Genomic DNA, 24,133 nt, shown 5'->3' on the forward strand with positions numbered 1-24,133 from the left:
AGTGAAATTTCATTTTATTAGAGAAGCAAAGAAAAAAATTAAGTTGTTGCATTGTAAGTCTGAAATGCAAATTGTTGATATTCTGACCAAGGCACTTCCCAAGAGCAGGTTTGAAGATTTACAAAGCAAGCTTGTTATGTCAAAGAAAAGTCTCAAGGAGGAGAGTTGATGCATTGAGACATTTCTTAGCTGATTTCATGGATGAGCTGCAATAATGGTTTTTTTCTTTTGATTATGTTTTTTCTTTTGATTTGTTTCTTATCCATTTTTTTTGTTCTTTTCAATTTTTAAGTTGTTCCTTGATTTAAGGGATATTAGTAGCTTAAATAAGTTGTTGGTTGTAGATAAAATAGCTTAGAGAAGTTGTTAGCAGTAGATTTATTTTATTCTGCAATCTCACAAGAATCGGTTCAGTTTTTTTTGTATTTAAACACATCATATCAATGAACTTTAAACATTGTGAAAGCATCAATTTTCTGTATTTCATTTTAAATATTTTATTCTTTTTCTTGCCATTTCCTACATATTATTTGGTAGTGTTCTCCAACTTTCATATCCATGTTTTTTGATACAATCAATGAGCTTTTGATCTTCCTCTGATGTCCAATCTGTTTATCACCGTGTCAACGTGCCCTTTAAAAATGTGAAATTCTATAATGATAAAATAAAACAATTAAAAAATGAGGATAATCACAAAATCACCTTAAAAATCCTTCATTTTATATGCTATCTAATGTTCGCTTTTTCCTTTGATCAAAAATCAATACGAAAATGGAAAGGCGAAAAAGAAGAAAATGCCTTTCTTAAATTTTGGGAATCTAATATACTAGAGTGTTTTATAGGAAGTAGAATATTGTGTTAATTCAACTAATAATAGTTAGGTTTTATCTAGAGTATATTAATTCAAACAATTCAAATACATTACCATAGATAATAGTATAGATAAAGTTCTATAATTTAAATTATCTAATATGGATAACATAATTAAAATAATATAAATATTTAATTGTCTAATAGCAATACATATAAATAAAAATAAAACTCAAAAAATTGGTGAAAAAATAATGTTGAAAAAAGATGACTGCTTCGAGTTTTTTCTCTGTCTCAGCTTTTATATAGATACGTAGATTGGTTTAATATATATACATCATAGATACGATGCGATAGGGTAGGATAGAACAAGATAAAGGTCAACAACGAAGATTAACTCCAAAAAAATTAACACGGAAAGTCTTAAAAAAAGAAAAAAGAAAAAAGAAAAAACCATCTACTCATCGAGAGCTCCCTCGTATTGTTCTCAGTCATCAATTTAGGTTTGAATAAAAGTATAGTTTGATTTTTTTTTTTTTGAAGGAATTGTTTGAATCAGTTAAACGTGTACCGATTCAAATTTGAATGAAATCTAAAAAAAATAAAAAAAATCAAGGGTTATATTTATTTATTTTCGTCAGTTTAAAACATAATATTATGCATTAATCACAATTATACTCCCTCTATTCTCTTTATTTAGAGAAAACAGAAAAAGCTTTTGGATTAAGAAAGTTAGTTAAATGAAGTTTCTATCTAAAATGTCCTTCATTTCTTCATTAATTATGGGAACAATAGCTGACACAAAAGACAGTCCCAAGAAGTGCATTTATTGCCTACCTATATTCTTTGGGCGTCACTTTAAACCTTCTTTATTAACTTTATCACACTTTATTAGAATGGGGACATTTTATATAAAATGTACCAAAAATGAAAAAAAATTGATATACTCTGAACTTATGTCTTTAAATGGTTAGCTATATTTAGTTTTAAGAGTTTATTCTTTAAAAATGCATTAGTGAGATTAATTATCTTCTAAAATTGTAATCTTGTTATCTTGTCTTATCAATTTATATTCATATACTTATGCCTTCCTTAAAAATGACAATTATTGTATTTACCCTCTTAACAAGTTTTAATTTGAAAGTGAATACTAAAATTCGAGTTTTAGTGTGAGTTTGAAACCACAATTTTTTTAGAAAATGCACAATCTAGCAAAATGTGTGACAACTTCACATTTTGAAAAGTGCACAACTAATAATAATAAGTCCACAAAATGGCTTACAGAAGTTGACAACCGTTGTCTAACACAGAAAATAATAACTATTGAAAAAGTATACAATTAATAATAATAAGGCCACAAAATGGCTTAAAACAGTTCACAACTATTATTAAGTATTAACAAAAGGCTACAAAGTGACTTACAAAAGAATACAATCATAACAAGGATCTGAAAAAAAAAAATACTGTATTTTTAAAAGTGCGCAATTAATAATAACAAAATGCCACAAAGTGGCTTACAGAATCACAACCGTTACCTAACACAGAACACAATAACTATTAAAAAAGTGCACAACTAATAATAACAAGGTTACAAAATAGCTTATAGAAGTGCACGGCTAATAATAAAAAGACCCCAAAGTTGCTTACAGAAATTCACAACCTTTAATTAAAACAAAAAAATAAAAATCATTGAAAAAGTGTACGACTACTAATAACAAGGCTACTAATTACAAAATAGCTTATAGAAGTGCACGGCTAATAATAAAAAGACCCCAAAATTGCTTACAGAAATTCACAACCTTTAATTAAAACAAAAAAACAAAAATCATTGAAAAAGTGTACGACTACTAATAACAAGGCTACAAAATGGAAGTGGCTTACAAAAGTTCACAATCATTAACTAACACAAAGAAATAAAAACCATTGAAAATGTGCATAAGTACTAAAAATAAACTCTAATTTCCCTATTTTTTCAATAATCAAAACACACCCGCACTTTTAAAAACAAAGCGTAGTCATTTTCAAAACTTAACTGAGCATAACATATATTCATTCCTGACATCAACGATTGTGGCCAAATTTACAATGATAAAAATGGACATATATTCATCAAACATACAAATAAGAGCTAACTTTATATTTATATGGCATTATTTTGACTTTTAATATCAGAACTTTAATTTTATAGCCAAATTTATAAAAACGATCATTGTTACTATAAAACGAAATGAAAAAGTGAGTTGATAACTTGCCCCTTAAAACACGCATACATTGAATGCTAAGAATATTTATATCTGCTACTTTTCTTGATCGTTGAGATTCAATCTTAAAACAAACAAATATACTCCAAAGGCATTTTAATCTTTTTAACTTGGCTTGCATCTCAAAGTTACTATTTAGAATAAAATTCTCTATATAAAAAATACACCCAAAAGAAAATTTTTTCTAAATAAAAAGAAGAGATGGAGTACTTTTTATTTTTACTCCATTTAATATAATTGAATTCAAAATATATATAATTTATTTATAAATGAATTCTATATATAATTCATTTGTATATAAACTTTTCATGTTTAAGATAAATTTGATGTATATAAACTTTTCATGTTTAAGATAAATTTAAAATTTAAATTTATTTACTTTTATTCCTAAAATACCCGTAGCATATTAATTTTATAAGGCTAGAAAAATAGATATTTCTATCATAAAACTTTAGGTTGTTTAAATTTGTAAAATTTATTTAGAAATTCTACCTCTTTTCATAAAATTTGATTTAATTATATTTAAGTCCATAAAATTAATTTTGTATATTTAAATTCTTCAATTTTTCACACCAAACACAAATTCGGATTTATAAATAAATTCCATAAAATTTTATGGAATTCATTTATTCCAAACAAGGGATTAAATGGATAAACTTTGAATTAAAAACTCAAAGGCAACGTTATAATGGTAAACATGCTATTTAAGTTCAAAGTCATTTTCATGGAAATGATAACTGTGCAATTTAAGTTTTATTCTAAGATAACATGTTATATCAGAATCAGGTCATAACCAGGGACCTTAAGGGCAGACTATAAATTATCAAAGTCCTTGAAAATCAACATTATATTTCTGGCCGTAGACAACAAGACGCTTTTCAAGTTAAAAGTGCACACTTTTTTGTCAGTAAGCCTGTTTATTCGCTGTAACCTGGTTGTTATGGTTGTGTCACCTGGGCATGGCATTGGCATCCATTTTTATTATGATCACTCTTCTAATTGGGAGATGACGCTAACAAAAACTCGGTAGCCTTGGCACATATCAGAAAACAGGCAGTACTCATTCTTGGCATGGTATGTGGCCATTAAACCTGCACAAGTATACGCAAGAAAAGTAAAAATCAGAATGACAGTACACGATACATGAAAAAGATAACAGTTGAACACAAAAAAAAACTACTGAAAACCTAATAGCTGATCTGTGAAACATCAAATGCTAAATGAGGAACCAGGTATAATAACTCGGGGAATTTAATGGTAGACACAAATTTCAAAACACAAGCAAAAAATTGCCTTCAATTCAACAAAGTCCATCAGCAAAACAGATCACAGTTCAAGCAGACAGCAATCCAATGTTGAACTAGTGATAGATTATCTGCACGCCAGAACTTCATAAAACTAGAAATATCTCCTTACTGTGTGAACAAGTGAATTTATGAAACAATTCGATAGTATGTTATTATGTCATGTCTTAAATACAGATGACTCCATGTGCATTAGTTAGTAGTCGATAGATCACATATTATACCAAGTGTACCTAACAAATTTTTATATTACTGAGAACAATAGGTATAGCAAGTAGAAAAGGAGAAGAGTATAATTGTTAAGCTACAGCACTTTTTGCTGTAACATTAGCAAATTATTTATGACGTTTTTATTTAATTTAATCCACACATGTAAAGAAATGGCTTTGTTAAAGTTCAGGTGTAGTTTAGGAGATATCTTGATCAAGTCTACCAGTTCGATACAAGTATTCTATCAAGCGAATAAGCTTAGATTTGGGCTAAGTAATGTGCATAGACCAAAAAGTACACTAGCGACTGTACTATAAATATTTGAATGAAATTGTTAAGAGCTAGTGAGTACTTTCTACAAACACTTTCCTCGCTTTTCTTAGCTCTCAACTCCACCACCAAGTTCATTGATTTAGCTTTATTGCTAGCGTACTTGTCTGATGATAGCAATAATACCCTGTCCTCTTAATTAAAGTTTTCTTCTTTTTTCTTTTAAATTGTGATAAACAGTTCATGATATGGTTATGTTAGTATTAATTTTGACGAGTGCAATCAAGTTTTAAAAATGATAACAAGTAAATCAATAAGAGTTCTAAAGAAATTTAAGTTTCCATGACTATCTATTTAATCTCAGGGCAATTGTGAATTTTTGCAACATTGAAAGACCATAAAGTCTTCTTCCTCTCTTCAATCCCATCACTCTCTCTACGCCCACCAATTTTCTCTCATTTTCTTATGCTTTCTCATCACTTATCTCCACATCAACTATCATAACTTTTTAGATGGATATGTTATCATACCAAAACAGCTTCTAAATCACCTCCAAAATTCTGCACCAAAAATAGTTTCAGCATCAGTAGGTTTTGAAAGGAAAATTCAATTTTCTTGAAGAATCCTGTATCAATTGCTTTGGGTCTTGTTTCCAAATGCTTCTAACATCACCCAAGAGCTATTTTAGTTCAGATTAGCTTCATCATTCCTCCAAATTATCTTAAGTTCAGATTAGCTTCATCATTCCATTCATAATATGTAAACTTAGAGTATTTCATGATTTTCATGGTTTTCATCGGCCTCACGCTAATGTGAATTATGAAAGGAAAACAATTTATAATGTTTGAATTATTAAAGAGCAAGTCTTTTCACAGATTGTGGTTAAAGTAAGGGTTTCATTACTAGAGATCATGGGTGAGATTTATCTTAAGAATCAGTCTATCTAAAGATGGTATTTGAAGCATTGTTAAAGTGATTTCATGGTTTGTTTGTTTGACCTAAACCATACTGACCATATCTAAGTTAATTTAAGACTTACATATAACCTTGATCAGAAATTAGGCAATTGATTAAAGGAATAAGTGTGCAATGGTAAGACAATAAAAATATGCTAGGAGTCCTGTTGCACGAAAACAAAAACGTGGAAGCGTGGAAACATAGAAACGGACACGGGAAACGGTATTTTTAAAAATATAAGAAACGGAAACGTGGAGAAAACGTGTAAATGTGAAAAATATAGGGTTATATTTATGAATATAAAAATATAAATTATTATAAACCATTAAATATATTCAAGAACAAGTCAAGTCCAATCAATATTTAATCATATCCAAAAAAATTACAAGTTCCATACTCATAAAAAATACATGTTTTATGAATTTGTATTTATTTATGCATTTATTTTAATTAGAGAAATGAGTTTATGAGAATTTCCAATTTACGAAAATGTATTTAGAGAGGGAAAACGTGTTTCTAAATTACTCAATTTACAAAAATGGCCTCGAAACATTTTCGAGGAGTTTCCAAGCGTTTCTGTCCAGGAACATTTCCGAAATATGGGAACGACAGCTAAAGGAAGTTCCCGTAGACACTAATTGGAGTTGCCTAGGGTGATACCTTTTATCTTGATTTGGGAAGTTCTCTTTAAGATAATTGAACAGTCATTGATATTTAATGCTTGTAAATTGATTAAAGAGTAATATGAATAATTGAATGTTAAGTTATGAATTGGAGATTGGTGATAAAGCTTTAGAAAGAAAATGCATGAAGATAGAAGTGGTGAACTATATTTATTTCACATTACGATTGCTTGATCCCTTTTCCATTCTCCCCACATCTATTAGTATACTAAATCTTGTAAGGCATGGAAGTCTCTAATTAGAATGATAACGAGTTATATGCAACATGGGATATACATATAAATAAATATATAATAAAATGGTTGAGCAAGTGACGGAGTGTGCTCAACATATGTAAGGGTGATGCTTTGAGCTCCTCATTGTTACTCTAGAATTAATGCTTTTTGCTCCCCTTATCAGATGAAGTAAAAGGTAGGTTGGTTTAATGCTTATAATTCTTAACCATAAAGTGTATGTATTTGAAATTGATGATGGATGTCATACATTGGATGTTTATAAGTGCATATAAGATGGATTGGTTATAATTAAGAGCTATACGAACCTCATTCCCCTCCTTAAATGTATGTGATGTGTGCTTTGAGGGAGATACATAGGCACCATATTGGGTGTGTATCAAGACTAGAATTGAATTCCTATACCTTCAGATGCAATGATATATAATTTTTTACTAAATTTCTTTCATATATGATTTGAGTAAATTGTAATACGTTAAGCATGTTAGCTTGGGCTAGTTGCCTTATATTAGTGCACACGTGTATAATTTGCTTTGTGTTTGTAAGCCCAAAAGTTGGACTTGTAGGACCATTCCTAGTTAGTCCAGGATCAGCAAATAGCATGACAGAGGAGAATAAGAGTGAGATATGAAATGGTTGTATGAGATGTAGGCTAGGAATACTCACCACACCAATTTCGTTGGAGTGTTGGCTTAAGGAATACACTACTGCCCACGCATATAGATAAGAAACGTGATTGGATAAGAGATCCAAAATGCAGGATTGTCTCCCCAAAGTTAGAGACATGAGTTATTAGGATGAGAGCTAAAATTGGATGTTCTGGTCCTACAAAATCCGCTCCTCAGGCTATGTTTGCCAATGTTGGTTGTTGTGGTGTTGTAATTATTGATAATGATAATGATGTGAATGATAACAATATGGATAAGATGTATATGTTCAGTTAAAGATCCAAGTCCATGAAGTTGTGCAATATATATATATATAGGAGAAATACATAAATTCACTCACATACTTTTCGCAAAAAACCTTATGACACCTCAAACTTTGTGTCCCTAAAGTTACGAATTTTGATAACATTGCACACTTCTCTACACTAGTAGTAGACAAAAGCTTTTAGGGTTTTTGGCTTTTATATGCTAAATATTTGATGTGTAGTTATTACAACTTTTTGAATAATAATTTTCATAGTTTTCAACTATCTAATAAGTGTTTTAATCGATTTAGTTCTACAAATTAGAGCATTCAATATAATGATCTTATAAGCTAAAGTGTTTAATAGACATAATTTTATAAGTTGAAGGGTTTAATAGGTCAAAGTAAAAGTTGAGAATACTATAAAGTTTTTAGCCATTCTTGCATTTTATGAGTGAATTTATGCATTTGGCATATATATGTTATCCTAAGTTTTTGCAAGGTTTTGCTCCACAAAGTCTAAAGTTCATATCTCAGCCAATAATTGTTATAGAGTTGATATCAAGTTTCTGTAGTAGTTTACGGATATGATGTCCCACATTTGTTAAGAGTTTTGCAGGTTTACGTTTACGCAAAAGATGGAAGTCAAAAGCCATGAAGAGAGAAAGAGTAGCAAATCTTTAATTTTTTATTTTATAAGTGTTGACGCGATGTGTAAACAAAGTCATAGTCATGTCATAACAGTTGTATAAGATTTAAGTCAAATTGTATAATATTAAGTTTGTAGTTCTCTGTAATTTCAATTAGTGCATTATTTGTGGGACACATGGAGGTTCAAGTGGATTTCTCTGCATTTGTGAAATTAATTTTAATTTTAGTTAGGATGGATATTAAAGCAGGTTTTAGACCTGCTACAGGCTTTGATGGTCTTAAGCCTACCCATGTCCTTACACCGGTCACAAGCCATCAAGTTTAGATTATGACACTAGCAGAGCAGAAAATTAATCTTCTAATTCAATACTGTAGTAATCTGCATTGGAGACCAGACAATAATCAAGATTCAGAAAATGGTTAGTAGAACCATCAATTCTTGAATATCCAACTTGGAAAAAAATGGCAAGGTTTGAATTTTCTCCAGCATAGTTTCGGCGAGGTTGTAGAGGAAGAAAAACTAGAGAGAGAGGGAGAGAGAGAGAGAGAGAGAGAGAGAGAGAGAGAGAGAGATCTGATAGAGGAGCATAGTGCTGCAGTGGATCAGAGGGAAGGAGAGAGAAAAGAGAAAGAAAACAAAAATTAATTCCATATAGATTGATCATAAAATATTATTAAAATGGTAGGATACATTTGCATAAAGTTTGATGGTTAGGTTTATTGCTTTAACGTTTGGATAAGCCAATTTCCAAACATTCATTGAAATGCTTTGAAGCAATAAGATAGTCAACTTTGTTCAAGGTCAATATCAATTTGCACTGAGAAATTGAGAAAGAGATAAAGACAAGAATGGGAAAGAAAAAACAAGTGTGAGAAGATATGGACCAGAACATCTGAACTAATTGTAAGATCAACCACAAAAGTATGAATATAATCCTGTTCCTATAAAGTGCTTTTGATTGAGAGATTATCTATTTAGACACTAGGTTGTTCGGCATGAAATCCTATATGATAAATTTAAAAATGAGAAAAGTTAAGAGGAAAAACAATGTAGAAATTATATCATACCATAGCCAGCAGTTTGAACATCAAAACCTTCATCCTACAAAACCCAAAGGGGACATTAACTGGAGGAATTAAAACATATAAACATAAACATACATGTGCCAAGACACAAACACACATATCTAACAAAGAAGAAAAAGAATGATAAGGGTGTCAAAAAAAATAAAGGAGACTTACTTGCAACTCTCGAATCAGTGGCAAACTCCCAGTTATTGAATATGGTTTCACATGCCCTACTACCTTCTCAGTAGCCTTACACAATACATGAAAGCCACGAGACTCAAGATCACATGCAACTCCAGACATCGCCTCTTCAAAGGTCAGAGTAAGGCTACCAAAAGAAAATAAAAATAAAAAGAACCCGTAGATGAACACTTTAGGAAAGAGATTGAAATTTAGATGAGTAAATAACACATCTAAGTTTAATTTATTTCCAATAAATGTGTTTTTTTAGATGTAATCAAGAAAGAAGGGTGATTGTGTTTCTAGAACAATGATGTTCTAAGGTGAGAAAGCAACAAAGAAAGCATACCTTCCCCTTAGGTTTTCATCTGGTAGGATATATTTTGAAACAGGACCTCTTGTATCCAGCTTCTCTATATTCTCATTAATGTCATCCACATACTCTTGTAGCTTATTCTTCACATCTGCTATACTGCAAATATATCAAAATATTGAAAATGAAAAGCTAATACCCTGCCATATCGCTAGGAAAAACAAATGCGTGATGAGATTCTATGGTTCACGGAAGACACGTGCTTACTTGTAGAAGGGAGTTAACCTGCAAAAGAAGAAAACAATAGTGAGACTCCATGTCTATATCAACAAAGACAAAAAAACACTTTCAAAAGATTAAAACCTGACATCTCCTGAAATTGTACACTCAGCAGGAATTTGATTGATCCCACCTCCAGGATCTGCAACAAGTAAATGTATTTCAGAAATGAAGCATTTCATTTGGATTAACATATGGAATTGAAACATACAACTCCACTGAGTTGGCTTCATCGTCGAGGGGGTTGCAAATCCATAGACTTTCTCTTTTGGATGAGGAGGGAAGTCCCTATAAAATCGTGATTGTATCTCTTTGAGTGCCTCCATAGCTAGCTCCAAAGGATTTATAGCCTGCAAATAGTCCACATCTCTTATTAACAAATCAGTATAAACAAGATATTTAACTGAATTTCTCAAGTTTCAGGTTAACAATTCATAAGCAAGGGTTAATGTTCAAAAAAAAAATTACAATAACAACCAAGAACATGATATGTGTGTGGCCCTGATGTCCAAACAAGCATTTCTATGGGAGAATTTGGCATAATGCACTTGATTAAATTTAAGTAATATATTTAAGCTTTTGACTGAAAAGAAAAGGTAAATAAATAAATAAAAATTGGAATACTCCAATAGAAATCAACTGCAAGTTCAAGAACCATTGACGTTATTACTTCCTTGAAATAGAGAAAGGAAAAATTGCAATGAGGTTTGTCCTAATATAAATCCTACTCTCCCTATAGGTCAAAATTGAAAAAAGTAATAATAATTGTAGTATGTTATTATTAATCTTAATTAAAATATTCTTTTACTTGTTTATCTTATTTCCCACCCCACTTTTTTCTCTCTCTCGTCTCCACAATACCACCCTAATTATTTTTCTCTTTCCTCTCATCCATGGCTTCCTTTCCTACTCAAATCTTAAATTCTTACTCTGTCTCTCATTATTTTTCTTATTCTTATTTTTATTCATTGTTGTTCTTTGAATCGTCACTCTCTTTCTCACTTTCTCTCTACTCTACCTGTTCCTTCTGTTTTTTTTTTTCTTTAAAAGAAATTTACTTTTTTCTCCTTCACTCTTTTTCTTTAAAACAAATAACTTTTTCAATTTTGATCTATCGGGTTTTGCAATAAATTTGCAAATTACAGTAGAATTAACAAAAAATAAAAGATTAAGCAACAATTGCAAAAATACCAAAAGTTTGGGGTAAAACTGTTTATAAGGCCTTTCAAAATTGGAATTTGAGTCCTTATGCTATGATGCACCTGTCTAGACTCCAGATCATTTCAATTCCATTCTCTCAACTTGTCCACAATAGGTGCCACTTCCACCTCCTTATGAATGCATTTATCACTTATCCTGTTTTATGATTATTGTTCTAGTTATGTATGTCAGTCCTAAATCTTATGTTACTCATCCCATTTGTTGCTTTTACATATATATCGAACTTTGATTCATTTCTTGACTATATTATAATTGATTAAAGTTTATCGCTGATCTGATATCCATTGCCTAATTAGTTGATAGGTACTAGTATCCTAAAGGCATAGTTTGTTTAAACTTCTGCACAAGTTCAGAAAAATTAAGTAGACAATATTGAGTTGAGACCCAGATGGCACTTTTGTCTTAGACAAAAAGCTCACAGATTCACATCAGTTCAAGATTAAAATCAAGCAAACTTTCACAATTTATCCAGAACTAAAGGAAAGTCACCAAGGGTTTGCAAAACCATCCTCTGTTATATTGTTTCAATTGCATAATTCACATAACATTCTGTGTGGTGTCTTCAATTGAAAACATAAAATTTAATATGAATCTAGTTATAGGCTTCAAGCATGCTACCTCAACAAACTATAAAAAGAACCGTACCAAGCCTGATAAAATTTGTAAGTTTCATAATCTTACAGTTGACACGTGAAAATCATTTCTTCCAGTGAAAACACATGTAAATTCTCAGACATGAATAAAGAAATCTAGAGAACGAGATTAATATCCTATACCTTGTGTGCTAAACCACTGTGAAAAAGTTTCCCTGTTACATGAAGTTTCCAAGGTATCATACCGCCAGTACCAATGCAAGGTTGTTTATCTGCAGTGTCAATCCAGAATCTACAGACACAAAGATCAAATAAATTGATTGGATTACATTTCATTTCTTTAGGGGAAAATATCAAAACAAGAGTCCACACTTAATTAAGATCAATCATGCTATAAGATGCTTCATATATGATAATCCTTTCTCCTCCCCAACAAAAAAAATGCGGATTGCTTACAAAGGACCTCCTTTCAGCTTATTAAGCAGCCCATCTTTCACAAGTGCATCAACACCAACTCCTGTTATTGTAGAATTCTCTTCATTGGCTATGAATACTGCAACTACTGTTGATTTTAGTTTTGGCTTTGTCTCCGCCAACCTCCTCATGAGCTCAGTCACAAGGGCAACATGTCCCAAACAGTCAGTAGTTCCGCGGCCACAGAGCTTATCCCCATCAATGCCCAATGAGAATGGATCAAATTCCTGCAAATGTTGTTAGCATAGCATTGATAATCATCATCATTAATCTCATTCATGAATAATGCTTAAATACAAAACGAGTTCAAAATATAAACCCATGCATATTTCCAAAGATTAAAACAAAAATAATAATCCGTCACAATATGTTTCCCCCCTTTAAGCAAATAAAAAAAGGGGTCAGCAAAAAAAAAAAAAAAAAGAAAAAAAAAAAAGAAAAGGAAAAACGCTGGAACTATTTACACAAAATAGTTGCCAAAAGCATGAATTTAGAAAATCAATCAGCTAAAACCCATTCCAAAACATATTGCCAAAAAAACTTCAAACGCTTACAAAATTCCAATGAAACAAAATCCAAAAATGAAACTATAATCTCAATCTAAGAAGACAAGTAAACCTAAGTTATAAATAAGCTCAATACATTTAAGTCCTAGACTGATATATTGCGAAGTCCCAAATCCACCATACAAAAAGACTAAAAGATATATACAGAAGCCATTTTTAACAATAACTTCATATGGGTAATCTCAAATTTGCCGAAATACAGAACTTCTATAGCAAACAAAGGCAAAAAGAGGCAAGAAGCAAACCCAGTCATTAGGATTGGCAGTGACAACATCCATGTGCATGCCAACAAAAGACAAAACCTTTCCTGGCTCAGTGCCTGGATACTCCACAATAAGATTGCCTCGGCCAGGGAAGTAAGAGACATGATTTACAATCAAGGGACCTCCTCCAGAAGTGGTGCTATAAGGAAGGAGAGAATCCAGCACGTGCTTCACCACCCTGTCTTCCTCTGGGATCAGCTCTGGTGGATTGTTTTGGACATGTTTGGACTCTCCTATGATCTTTCTCAGCAGGGAAACGAAGGATTCCCTGTTCAACTCTCCTAGGAATTCTTCGATACCAGCCATTAAAAGAGACCTCAAAGTTACTGCGTAAATTAAGAAGAGTAAGGAATGCTTGACGCTAATTCCTATAGAATTTATCTTCTGACAACGGAGGAGGAGCGACTACTCAATTTAGCTACGAGATAAATTAATTTTTGAGAAAATTACAATTTCATTCCTAAAGTTTGATCAAATTAATCAAATACTCAAGCAGTTTGATTAAATATCTAAATCACCCATGAGATTTGACAATGATTTTCGCAAGCGTACGAAATCGCAACAAGTACGAAATCGCAACAAGTAATATAGAGTAAGAGAGTATCGTATCCATGGGTATTGTATATCAAGTACCAAAATTATGTTAACCTATTATTATTTAAACGATAATAAGAGAGAATTGCTGTAAGGAAAATAAATTTGAAAATAAAAATAGAAAGAGATTAAGCACAAAATTTAGGTGAAAAGAAATCAGGGATTTAGACTACTAGGGAATTTGATTTCACTTAATTCTATCCAACTTATTCTATTAGTTCATTAATCAATTTTAATTGTTCAAGTAGGAGAAACAACCCTAGAATCACTAACAAGCTCTCCCGATATATTGTTAGTTATTTTAATCTAGTTTAATTTTCTATCTTCCAATAGTGAAATCAAACATAAATCAGATCTTTGGGTTTTGTGGTTGTTTTGTGAATTCATAGCCTAATGATCATTAACTTATGAAAACCCCCCCTTGAGTCAAACCATATAGCTTTCGCGTCAAGTTATTATTTTCCACGTCAAGTTATTATTCTCAAGTAATTTATTATCTTTTTCATATCAAAAACCCTTCTTTCGATAGTGATTATTGAAATAATTCAATCCAGGGGAGAATTCTGCCTGGAAGCTTTAAGCACAATAATAAATTATAACAAGAACAATGAAAAACAAATATAATATTATAAATTGGAATCGAATTAAGTTACATCAAATCCCTAGTATAAGAGTTTAGCTGGACATAATAATTAAATAAAACTCAGTCATACTTAAATCAATCATCATACCTAACAATAACAATGAAAAGAAAAATAAGATGAAGAGTTAAGAGATAAAAACTAGATCACAGCTATGTGGGTGACTTCCTTGAATCTTGGCACAACCTTTGGATGCTTGAAGTCTTTTGAGAGAGAGAGAATTATGCAGAAAATAGCACACAAAACGAGATTTCTAACAATGAGAAATTCCCCTCTTTATATAGAGCTCCTGAAGGCGAATCTGACTCCGTTTAGGAAATAGAATCCTTATTTAGTGCAAAATCTTCTATAGGAGATCATGACTGTTTAGGCCTTGGATTTCTTCTTAATTGGGACTCCTTTCTCTTCCAAAATAGGTCTAGGTCTTGTTTAGTACGTTTAGGAAACTCTCCAAGGCGGGCCCGTGTGAGGAAAAGATTGATTTGCGTCTTTAGTTCACGCTAGTTCTGCCTTCGAAGCACGGGTGTGCCCTTATGCACGGCTGGGGCGTGCTTAAGTCTGGAAGTTTGGCTGGTGGAGCACGGGGTGTGCTAAGCAAGCACACCCTGATGGATTTTTGTGGCACGGGCGTGTCATTTAGCACAGGCTGGGGCGTGCTTGTTTCTGTCCTTCCCAGCTGGAATTGTCATGGGCGTGCTAGACTTGACACGCCTTGATCCTCTTTTGGGCACAGCCGTGCCTTTTGGCACAACCCAAGCCATGCTTACTCCTGACTCTTCCCTTGATTTCCTTAGCTTGTAGCACGGTTGTGCTTTCTAGCACGGCTTGGGTGTGCTGGAGGTTGAGTATCTTGCCTTGTAATATTCTTTTCTATGCCAAATTCCTACAATTTTCTCTTAGATCAAGTGGGTTAAGATTCAAGGAAGCTTTGAACAAATTATACAAGAAATGAATTTAAAATCAAATCAAAGTGATAAAATTTGCTAAAATTCTAATAAAAACTATATTAAAAATACTATAAAATAAACACATATCAAAATTCCCCAAACTTAAACCATTGCTTGTCCTCAAGCAACAAAAAATAACTAGCTTACCATGGTTGGAGATGATTTTAACTGTAAAATTTTAGGATATCATGATCAGTAAATAAGTAAATAAATCAATTGTTCTCCATGCTACTCATATTTAAGCTTGATTTTAATTTTTGAATAAAGCACGTTCATTGAATAAAATATAAGTTTTAAGAGATTGTCAACACTGATACTCATTCAATTTATGATAAATAGGACATGAATCATCCAAAGAATTTTTAACCTTTTAGAAATAAGATGATTGATAGTGCAAATGTGGCATTCCCATATGCAAAATTAGTCATTCCTTCTCCACAATTTAAATGCATACTATTAAAAGATCAAAAGGTCTTTATTTTGGGTTGTAATGGGGTTTCCATGGTGTAAATTTTTGCTTAATCAAAGAAAATGATAAAAGGTAGACAAAGAGTACAAAAGAATGTATAATATCCAGAATTCTATTTTAATCAAACAATTTTTTACTGGTTCCAGGGAGTAACTGTTTTGAACTTCCTTTCTAGCTAGAGACATTTTGGGCAAAGTCTTTCCATAATATTTTGGTACTTTTCTTCCTTGCTTTTTCAATTCAAATTGAATCTTTTTGATTGCTTTTTATGTGTCTCTTTTTTATTTTTCTTATGTGCTAGTATCATTTGAAGAATTCTCCCTATTTGTTGCTATATTCTAATTAAAAGTCGAATTTTTCAATCATACAATCCTTAGTACTTAGGGTAGGAATTTGGAATTGGTTTAAAGGCTCGGTTTATTGAGGGTGAACAAGAAAATCTTATGGTTTTATAGGCTTCAAAATTGTTTGCAAAGGTCATATTTTTAACTTAGGTGGTTTAGGCTAAATATGGGTTTCAACAAAGAATGCCTAAATCATCTCTTTTTAAAATGTAAGCATTTAAAATTTTCGTCTCAAAGGGAATTCTAATTTGTTCTAGGAATGCCAAGGTTTAAATAGCTTTGGATTAAAACACACCTGTGTACCAAAAATTTCACAAAAATCAGTGTTTTAGGATCTTTAGAAACAGATAGTTTAAACCAATGAACATGTTTAAGTCAAAATTTCCAAATTCAGAGCTTAAGTATACTAGAATTAAGAATCAACTAAATTCAACACTTATTACTAGATCATGAGAACCTTCAAGCTTGTTTGTAATCATTCCAACCATGTTAAGCAAAAACAAAAAATTTGTAGCTAAAATTTTCCTTCCCCCAATTCAATCAAACACATTGTCCCCAATGTGTGCAAAATAACTTCCCCAAACTTATCGCATTATTAGAAGAAAAAGCACTAAGAGAGCAGAAGAAACTTTACCAAAATTGTATTGAAAAATACAATATAACGGGTGCTGGAACATGTCATAGCTAAAAGAGCAAACTAAACATTAAGAGAAAAGGAACTACTAAAAGTTATAAGAGTCTAAATAACAGACAAACTAAAAAAAAAAAAAAAAACAAAATCAACCAGATCATTGTATTAGAACCAAAAATAAAAATAGGAAACAAGTGATAAGTGAAAAATCCATCACTGCTCTAGTGGTGGGGGTGGCTGTAAAAGCTGGAGAATGGTCTGAAGCTGGCCTTGCATTGTATCCATCCTAGAATCAAGGCTTCCGTTCATAATTTTGATGGATTGGAAACGGTCTGCAATCATCGTCTCCATCCCGTTAAGGCGTGTGTCAAATATGTCCATTCGAGACATCATCCTTACAAGGACTTCATCGTTGGACATGTTTGACGTACCTTGAAAGGATGGACCAGCACCGGATGTACCTGCATCAAAAGAAGAAGTGAAAGGGGGAGGATTATCCTCCTCCATGGCAGCACCACCTGCGGCCTCAGCCTCTTCGTCATTAGAATCATCCTCTTGAGCACCTACTATTCGATACGCATCTCCGACTTTTTCGATCAATTTCATATGGATCATGACATCCAAATCCAATCTGGTACCACGCCCTCCTCCTACACTATCATAGATTGGTCTAGCCGAGTTCCATAGTCGTAAAAACATAGCAATGCAGGTCACAAAACACCCTATCATTATAGCCCCTTTGTCTGCTCTAGCTACCCTCGCAAATTTTTGGCAGAGCCAATATCAAACATTCAACAAAACTCCATTTTCAATAGCCCACAAAAAGTACAATTCATTGAAACTTAATACCCCGTCACTCTCACTCCTTCCAAATATAGTATTAGACAAAAATTTGTGAATGTATCGCAAGGAAGGTTTTTTTAATTTGGATGCCTTTGAATACCTAGGATTATAATTGACTTCACCTGTAAATTTTAGCAATGTATTGCGTGCGTTAAAATCACTATATATTTGTATTTGACTGTTTTCTGTGGGGAATCCGAAAATATGGCTAACCTCATTCACAGATAGTTCAAAATCTTGACTAAGAAGCCTAAAGCAAATTTTGCTCAGGGGAGAGGTAGGCAAAAATCTAATGAAAGAGGAGTATGAACTTAAAAATTCTAATGTTAATGGTGCATATACTAGATCCTTCATTTCAAGACACTGCCCCCATCCTATACGCCGAAGCGGTTCTAACACAATATCCCGAAGACCCACTTGTGCTAAAGCAGCTTCATCCATGAATCTATTAGGTAAAAGAGGGCGAAGAGATAATTTATTGTACCTTTCTTGCTGCTCGGATGAGGCGAATTCACATGGAGAAGTAGGCGGTGAAGGAGGTTGAGGAGCCATGGAGGATCTTGAAATTGGCCGTTTTCTAGCGGCAACTGAGGACGCGGGTCTGCTGCGTTTGTATCTAGGAGGCATGGTTGAGGTTGATGATATGAAAATTTGGTGTGGAGAGGGTTTGATTTGAGAGAAAAGGGAGAAAAAGAGAGAAAGTGTGGGAGAGAAAGGGTTGGCGGCTAGGGCGTGCGAGTGAGGGATGAGACAGTTAAGGCGTGCTCTTTAAATAGGGGCGCCAATTAATGCTTATGTCTGATCGTGGCACGGCTGTGCTAAATAACACGGCCAGGGCGTGCTTTCTTCTGACCTGCAAGACAAAAGAGAGGGCGTACCTGGCACGGGCGTGCTCACAAGCACGGCGCGGGCGTGCTTCTCTCTGTCCCTCGGGCTGAAATGTTTTCTCGCAGATAGCACGGGCGTGCTACGGGGCACTCCTAGGGCGTGCTTGTCCTTGACTCTCACTGAGTTTTTCCCTTTCTTTAAGGCACGGGCGTGCGGATAGGCACGCTTGGGGCGTGCTCTCCTCTGCCTCTCAAGCGAGACCACCTTCTAAAGCGCACGGGCGTGTTGTAGGGCGTGCCTAGGCGTGCTGAATTCTCACCCTATGGAACGGGCGTGCTAAGGGGCACGGCCAGGGCGTGCTCTTCTCTGGACTTTCACTTTTTCCTAAAAATACAAGCTCAAAACTAAAACAAAAGAACAATTATGGAGAAATTTGGGAAATTTTGCAACAAAAACAGAAAATAAAAGAAATAAATGGAACGAAAAATTAAAAAGAAAATAGTATGGGTTGTCTCCCACAAGCACTTTTGTTTAACGTCGTTAAGCTCGATGCACTTAACCTAGTTCAGGCTAAACGAGACCAATTGTACTCTTGATGGGCTCAAAGTTGTCATTGTGATAACTTCTCAAACATTGAGCAGTGACCTTGAAACTTCGATTTGACTTACCATCCACTATTTCAATTGCTCCATGAGAAAAAATTTCCTTGATTGTGAATGAACCGGACCATCTAGAGCGCAACTTACCAGGGAATAGGCGGAGTCGAGAGTTATAGAGCAATACTTGCTGGCCTACCTTTAAATTCCTCATGATAATATGCTTATTGTGCCATTGTTTGGTGCAGTCTTTATATATTTTGGCACTTTCATAAGCATGGAGGCGCATTTCATCCATCATATTCAGTTGTAGCAATCGCTTTTGTCCAACTTCCTTTATATTGAAGTTAAGAAATTGAATGGCCTAAAACGCCTTATGTTCTAACTCAACAGGAAGATGACAAGCCTTACCGTAAACCATGCATCGTCTAGCTTTTTGGACCAATCCTTCCTTGATTGCCCAACAGTGGTTTCTAGGATCTTTTTGATTTCTCTGTTTGTGACCTCTACTTGTCCACTTGTTTGAGGATGATATGGAGTACCTACACGATGAGTAACACCATATTTTGCAAGAAGGGAATCTAAATATCTATTGCAAAAGTGCTTACCTCCGTCCGTGATTATTGCCCTGGGAGTGCCATGCCGTGTAAAAATATTTTTCTTGATAAAGTTCATCACACTTTTGGCATCATTATTTGGAAGAGCAACAGCTTCTGCCCACTTTGACACATAATCCACCGCCACCAGAATGTATTGATTGGAGTATGATGGTGGAAAAGGTCCCATGAAGTCCAGACCCCACACGTCGAAGATTTCGACTTCAAGGATGCTATTTAAGGGCATCTCATGTCTCTTCGAAATGTTACCTAACCTTTGACAGCGATCACAAAGACGAACATAGTTAAAAGCATCTTTAAATAGATTAGGCTAATACAAACCACTTTCTAATATACGCGCAGCTGTCTTGTTTGCTCCAAAGTGACCTCCACATTCCATTGAATGGCAGAATTTAAGGACACTTTCCATTTCAGCTTCCGGTATACATCGCCGGAATAGCTGATCACTGCAATACTTGAACAGGAAGGGCTCCTCCCAATAGTAGTATTTGATATCATGAAGAAACTTTTTCTTTTGTTGGTAAGAAAAATTGGGAGGGGGAATTTTGCAAACAATATAATTAACTATGTCAGCATACCAGGGGGTTTGAGTATTTGCCAATAGTAGAAGTTGCTCATGGGGGAAGCTTTCATTGATTTGTAGCTTGCTTGTATCTTCTTCCCCCAATTCTAGCCTGGAAAGATGGTCAGCTACGAGATTCTCAGTCCCTTTTTTGTCGCGAATCTCTAAGTCAAATTCTTGCAATAGAAGCACCCAACGAATTAGTCTCAGTTTTACATCTTTCTTTTCCAGCAAATATTTGATGGCTGAGTGATCTGTGTAGACTATTGTTTTGGCTCCAATCAAATATGCCCTGAATTTGTCAAAAGTAAAAACAATAGCTAACAATTCTTTTTCAGTAGTTGCATAATTTAATTGCGCACCATTCAATGTGCGACTGGCATAATAGATAACATGCAACTTCTTATCCTTTCTTTGTCTAAGAACAGCTCCAACAGCATGATCACTAGCATCACACATGAGCTCAAAGGGTAGAGTCCAATCTGGTGTAGTGATGATAGGGGCTGAGATTAACTCCTTCTTTAACCTGTTGAAAGCATCTAAACACTCTTTGTCAAAATTAAAGGAAACATCCTTAACTAATAAATTACAAAGAGGTTTTGTGATTTTCGAGAAGTCTTTTATGAATCTCCTGTAAAATCCTGCATGACCAAGAAAACTCCTTATTCCTTTTACTAAGTTAGGAGGAGGTAGTTTTTCAATCACCTCGATTTTTGCTTTGTCTACTTCAATCCCTTTTTGAGAGATCTTATGCCCTAAGACAATACCTTCACTAACCATGAAGTGACACTTTTCCCAATTTAAAACAAGGTTAGTGTCTTCACATCATTGCATTACTAAAGATAAATTATGAAGGCATGCATCGAAAGAAGAACCAAAAACAGAAAAATCATCCATGAATATTTCAATAAATTTTTCCACCATATCAGAGAAGATGGACATCATGCACCTTTGGAAGGTTGCGGGGGCATTGCATAGCCCAAAAGGCATTCTCCTATAGGCAAAAGTGACATAAGGGCAGGTGAAAGTAGTTTTCTCTTGGTCTTCAGGAGCTATAGGTATTTGAAAGTATCCTGAATAACCATCTAAGAAACAATAAAAAGGATAACCTGCAAATCTTTCAAGCATTTGATCAATAAAGGGTAGGGGAAAGTGGTCCTTACGTGTTGCTTTGTTTAATTTTCTATAATCTATACACACACGCCAACCTGTGACTGTTCTTGTAGGAATTAGTTCATTGTTTTCATTAGAGATAACAGTCATACCTCCCTTCTTTGGAACAACTTGGACAGGACTTACCCAACTACTGTCGGAAATTGGATAAATGATACCGGCATCCAGGAGTTTTATGATTTTAGCCTTGACTACCTCCTTCATGTTCGGATTCAATCGCCTTTGATGCTCGATTGAAGGTTTGTAGTCTTCTTCCATCAAGATTTTATGCATGCATACACTTGGGCTTATTCCTTGCAAATCTGAGATAGACCACCCTAGTGCTTTCTTATGCCTTCGTAGAACCTGCAACAACCTTTCTTCTTGATCAAGCGTTAAGTGAGAAGAAATAATAACAGGAAAAGAATGGTCCTCACCTAAGAATGCATGTTTTAAATGAGGTGGAAGTTGTTTCAGTTCTTGCTTAGGTGGTTCCTTTTCTTTTTCATTCATGATGCTTGATTCATTAATGTTATTTTCGACATGCAAAGTGTTTTCCACACATTCATCAACAACATCAATTCGAAAACAATCTCCATAGTCCATAGGAAGTTTGCAAGATTTAAGCACATCAAAGACAATCTCTTCCTGTCCAACTCTTAGAGTTAACTTACCATCATAGACATCAATCAATGCTCTTGCAGTTGCAAGAAAAGGTCTTCCAAGAATTAAAGATCCTTCCCTGTCTTCATCAATGTCAAGAATAACAAAATCAACAGGGAAGATGAATGTACCTACCTTTACAAGTACGTCTTCTACAATTCCTCTAGGATATTTGATTGATCGATCCACTAATTGTAAAGACATTCTTGTTGGTTTGAGTTCTCCCATACCTAGCATCTTAAAGATTTTATAAGACATAAGATTAATGCTAGCACCTAAATCTGCCAAAGCTTTTTCAAAGTCTAGATTACCAATATTGCAAGGGATAGAAAAACTTCCTGGCTCCTTTAACTTTGGAGGTAATTTGTTTTGGATAATTGCACTGCACTCCTCAGTTAACATTACTGTTCCTTGATCATCGATTTTTCGTTTCTTGCTCAGGATATCTTTTAGGAATTTAGCATAGCTAGGCATTTGAGCAAGAGCTTCAGCAAAAGGAATATTGATTTGAAGCTTTTTGAATACGTCCAGAAATTTGAGGAAGCTCTTGTCGTCTTGTGCTTTCTTTAATCTTTATGGGAAGGGAACAGGTGGAACATAGGGTTTTACCTTTTCTTGTTCTTCTAGGTCAATGATGGGCACCTTTGGCTGTTCTTTTTCTTCCTTCTCTTTCCTTGGTGGTTCTTCTATTTGTTTGCCACTTCTCAAGGTGATAGCCTACACTTGTTCTTTAGGATTTTTTTCAGTATTGCTCGGTAACGTACCTTGAGGTCGAGATGCCATCATGTTTGCAAATTGTCCTAGCTGAATTTCCAAATTTCTTATCGCAGCCTGCTAGATTTTATGGTTTTCTCTGGTTTCGTTCATAAAATCCATGTGCGATTTAGAAAGGGCAGTGAGGAGGTCATCATGAGATTTCTTTTCTGGAGGAAGGAAGCCGGGTGGTGCGTTCAAGGCATTGTTAGGATTACCATAAGATAGATTAGGATGGTTCCTTAATCTGTTATCATATGAATTGGAATAAGGGTAATTCTTCTTTCCTTGATTCATCACATAGTTTACTTGCTCCAAAGTTTGTGGATTTAAAGAGTCCATAATGCATTCTCCAATTCCATGTTGTCCATTGCACCTATCACAAATTTGCATAACAGAATTTACAGGATTAGTGGTTAACATGTCCAATTTTCTTACCATATTATCCACCTTGGCATTAAGTGCTGTAATGGCGTCTATTTCATAGACTCCTGCGGTTCTTCTCCTTTCAGAATTGTTTTGGTAATGGCTGTTGCTTGCCATCTCTTCTATTAATTCATATGCTTCATCAATTCCCTTCTTTTCAAAAGATCCACCTGCAGCTGCATCCAAAGTGATTTTGATGTTAGGAGATAATGCATTATAGAAAGTTTGTACCTGTAGCCACTTAGGCAAACTGTGATATGGGCACTTTCTCAACAAGTCCTTGAATCTTTCCCAAGCTTCATACAGGCTCTCTTGATCATGATGAGAAAATGTCATTATCTCATTGCGCAACTTTGTGGTTTTTGAGGATGGGAAGAATTTTGCTAGAAACTTTTGAGCTAATTCATCCCATGTTGTGAAACTCCTAGCGGGACACGATTGTAACCAGGATCTCGCTTTATCCCTAAGAGTGAAAGGGAAAAGTCTCAGTTTGATTGCGTCTTCAGAAACACCATTCTGTTTGAAAGTATCACAAATTTCCAGAAAATTTGTGATATGGGCATTAGGATCTTCACTAGGCAAACCCCCATATTGGATCGAGGTGGAGAGCATTTGGATAATTGCAGGTTTAATCTCAAAATTATTAGCTTCCACCCTAGGTCTTGTAATACTTGAGGTTGTCCCATTCAGATTAGGTGTTGTGTAATCTCGCAAGGTACGGACCGGATGTTGAAGTGGAGGTCCGACTACGTTTTCGTTTTCGTTTTCGTTTTCATTTTCGTTGGCCATGTCTGCTTGTTGTTCAGGTTTTATTTCTCG

General features: G+C 34.1%; 1 protein-coding gene and 1 non-coding gene across 2 annotated transcripts; one reads left to right on the forward strand and one right to left on the reverse strand.

Moving 5' to 3' along the window:
* Window positions 1–3,754: 3,754 nt before the first annotated feature.
* On the reverse strand, window positions 3,755–13,637 carry LOC105637402 (Peptidase M20/M25/M40 family protein). Its single transcript, XM_012220853.3, has 10 exons — window positions 13,231–13,637; window positions 12,402–12,646; window positions 12,129–12,237; window positions 10,343–10,481; window positions 10,216–10,273; window positions 10,120–10,137; window positions 9,889–10,011; window positions 9,534–9,687; window positions 9,360–9,393; window positions 3,755–4,162 (listed from the first exon to the last, which is right to left on the reverse strand). Exons 1-10 carry the CDS (start codon window positions 13,552–13,554, stop codon window positions 4,059–4,061), a joined length of 1,308 nt encoding a protein of 435 aa, XP_012076243.1. The 5' UTR covers window positions 13,555–13,637; the 3' UTR covers window positions 3,755–4,058.
* Window positions 13,638–23,561: 9,924 nt separating this feature from the next.
* LOC149492773 (small nucleolar RNA R71) lies at window positions 23,562–23,669 on the forward strand. Its single transcript, XR_016318995.1, has one exon. It is a non-coding gene; the product is annotated as a small nucleolar RNA R71 (small nucleolar RNA).
* Window positions 23,670–24,133: the final 464 nt, after the last annotated feature.

The sequence above is a fragment of the Jatropha curcas genome, chromosome 11 (genome assembly GCF_041381405.1).
Source record: "Jatropha curcas cultivar XTBG-Jc1 chromosome 11, XTBG_Jcur_1.0, whole genome shotgun sequence".
Classification (NCBI taxonomy): domain Eukaryota; kingdom Viridiplantae; phylum Streptophyta; class Magnoliopsida; order Malpighiales; family Euphorbiaceae; genus Jatropha; species Jatropha curcas.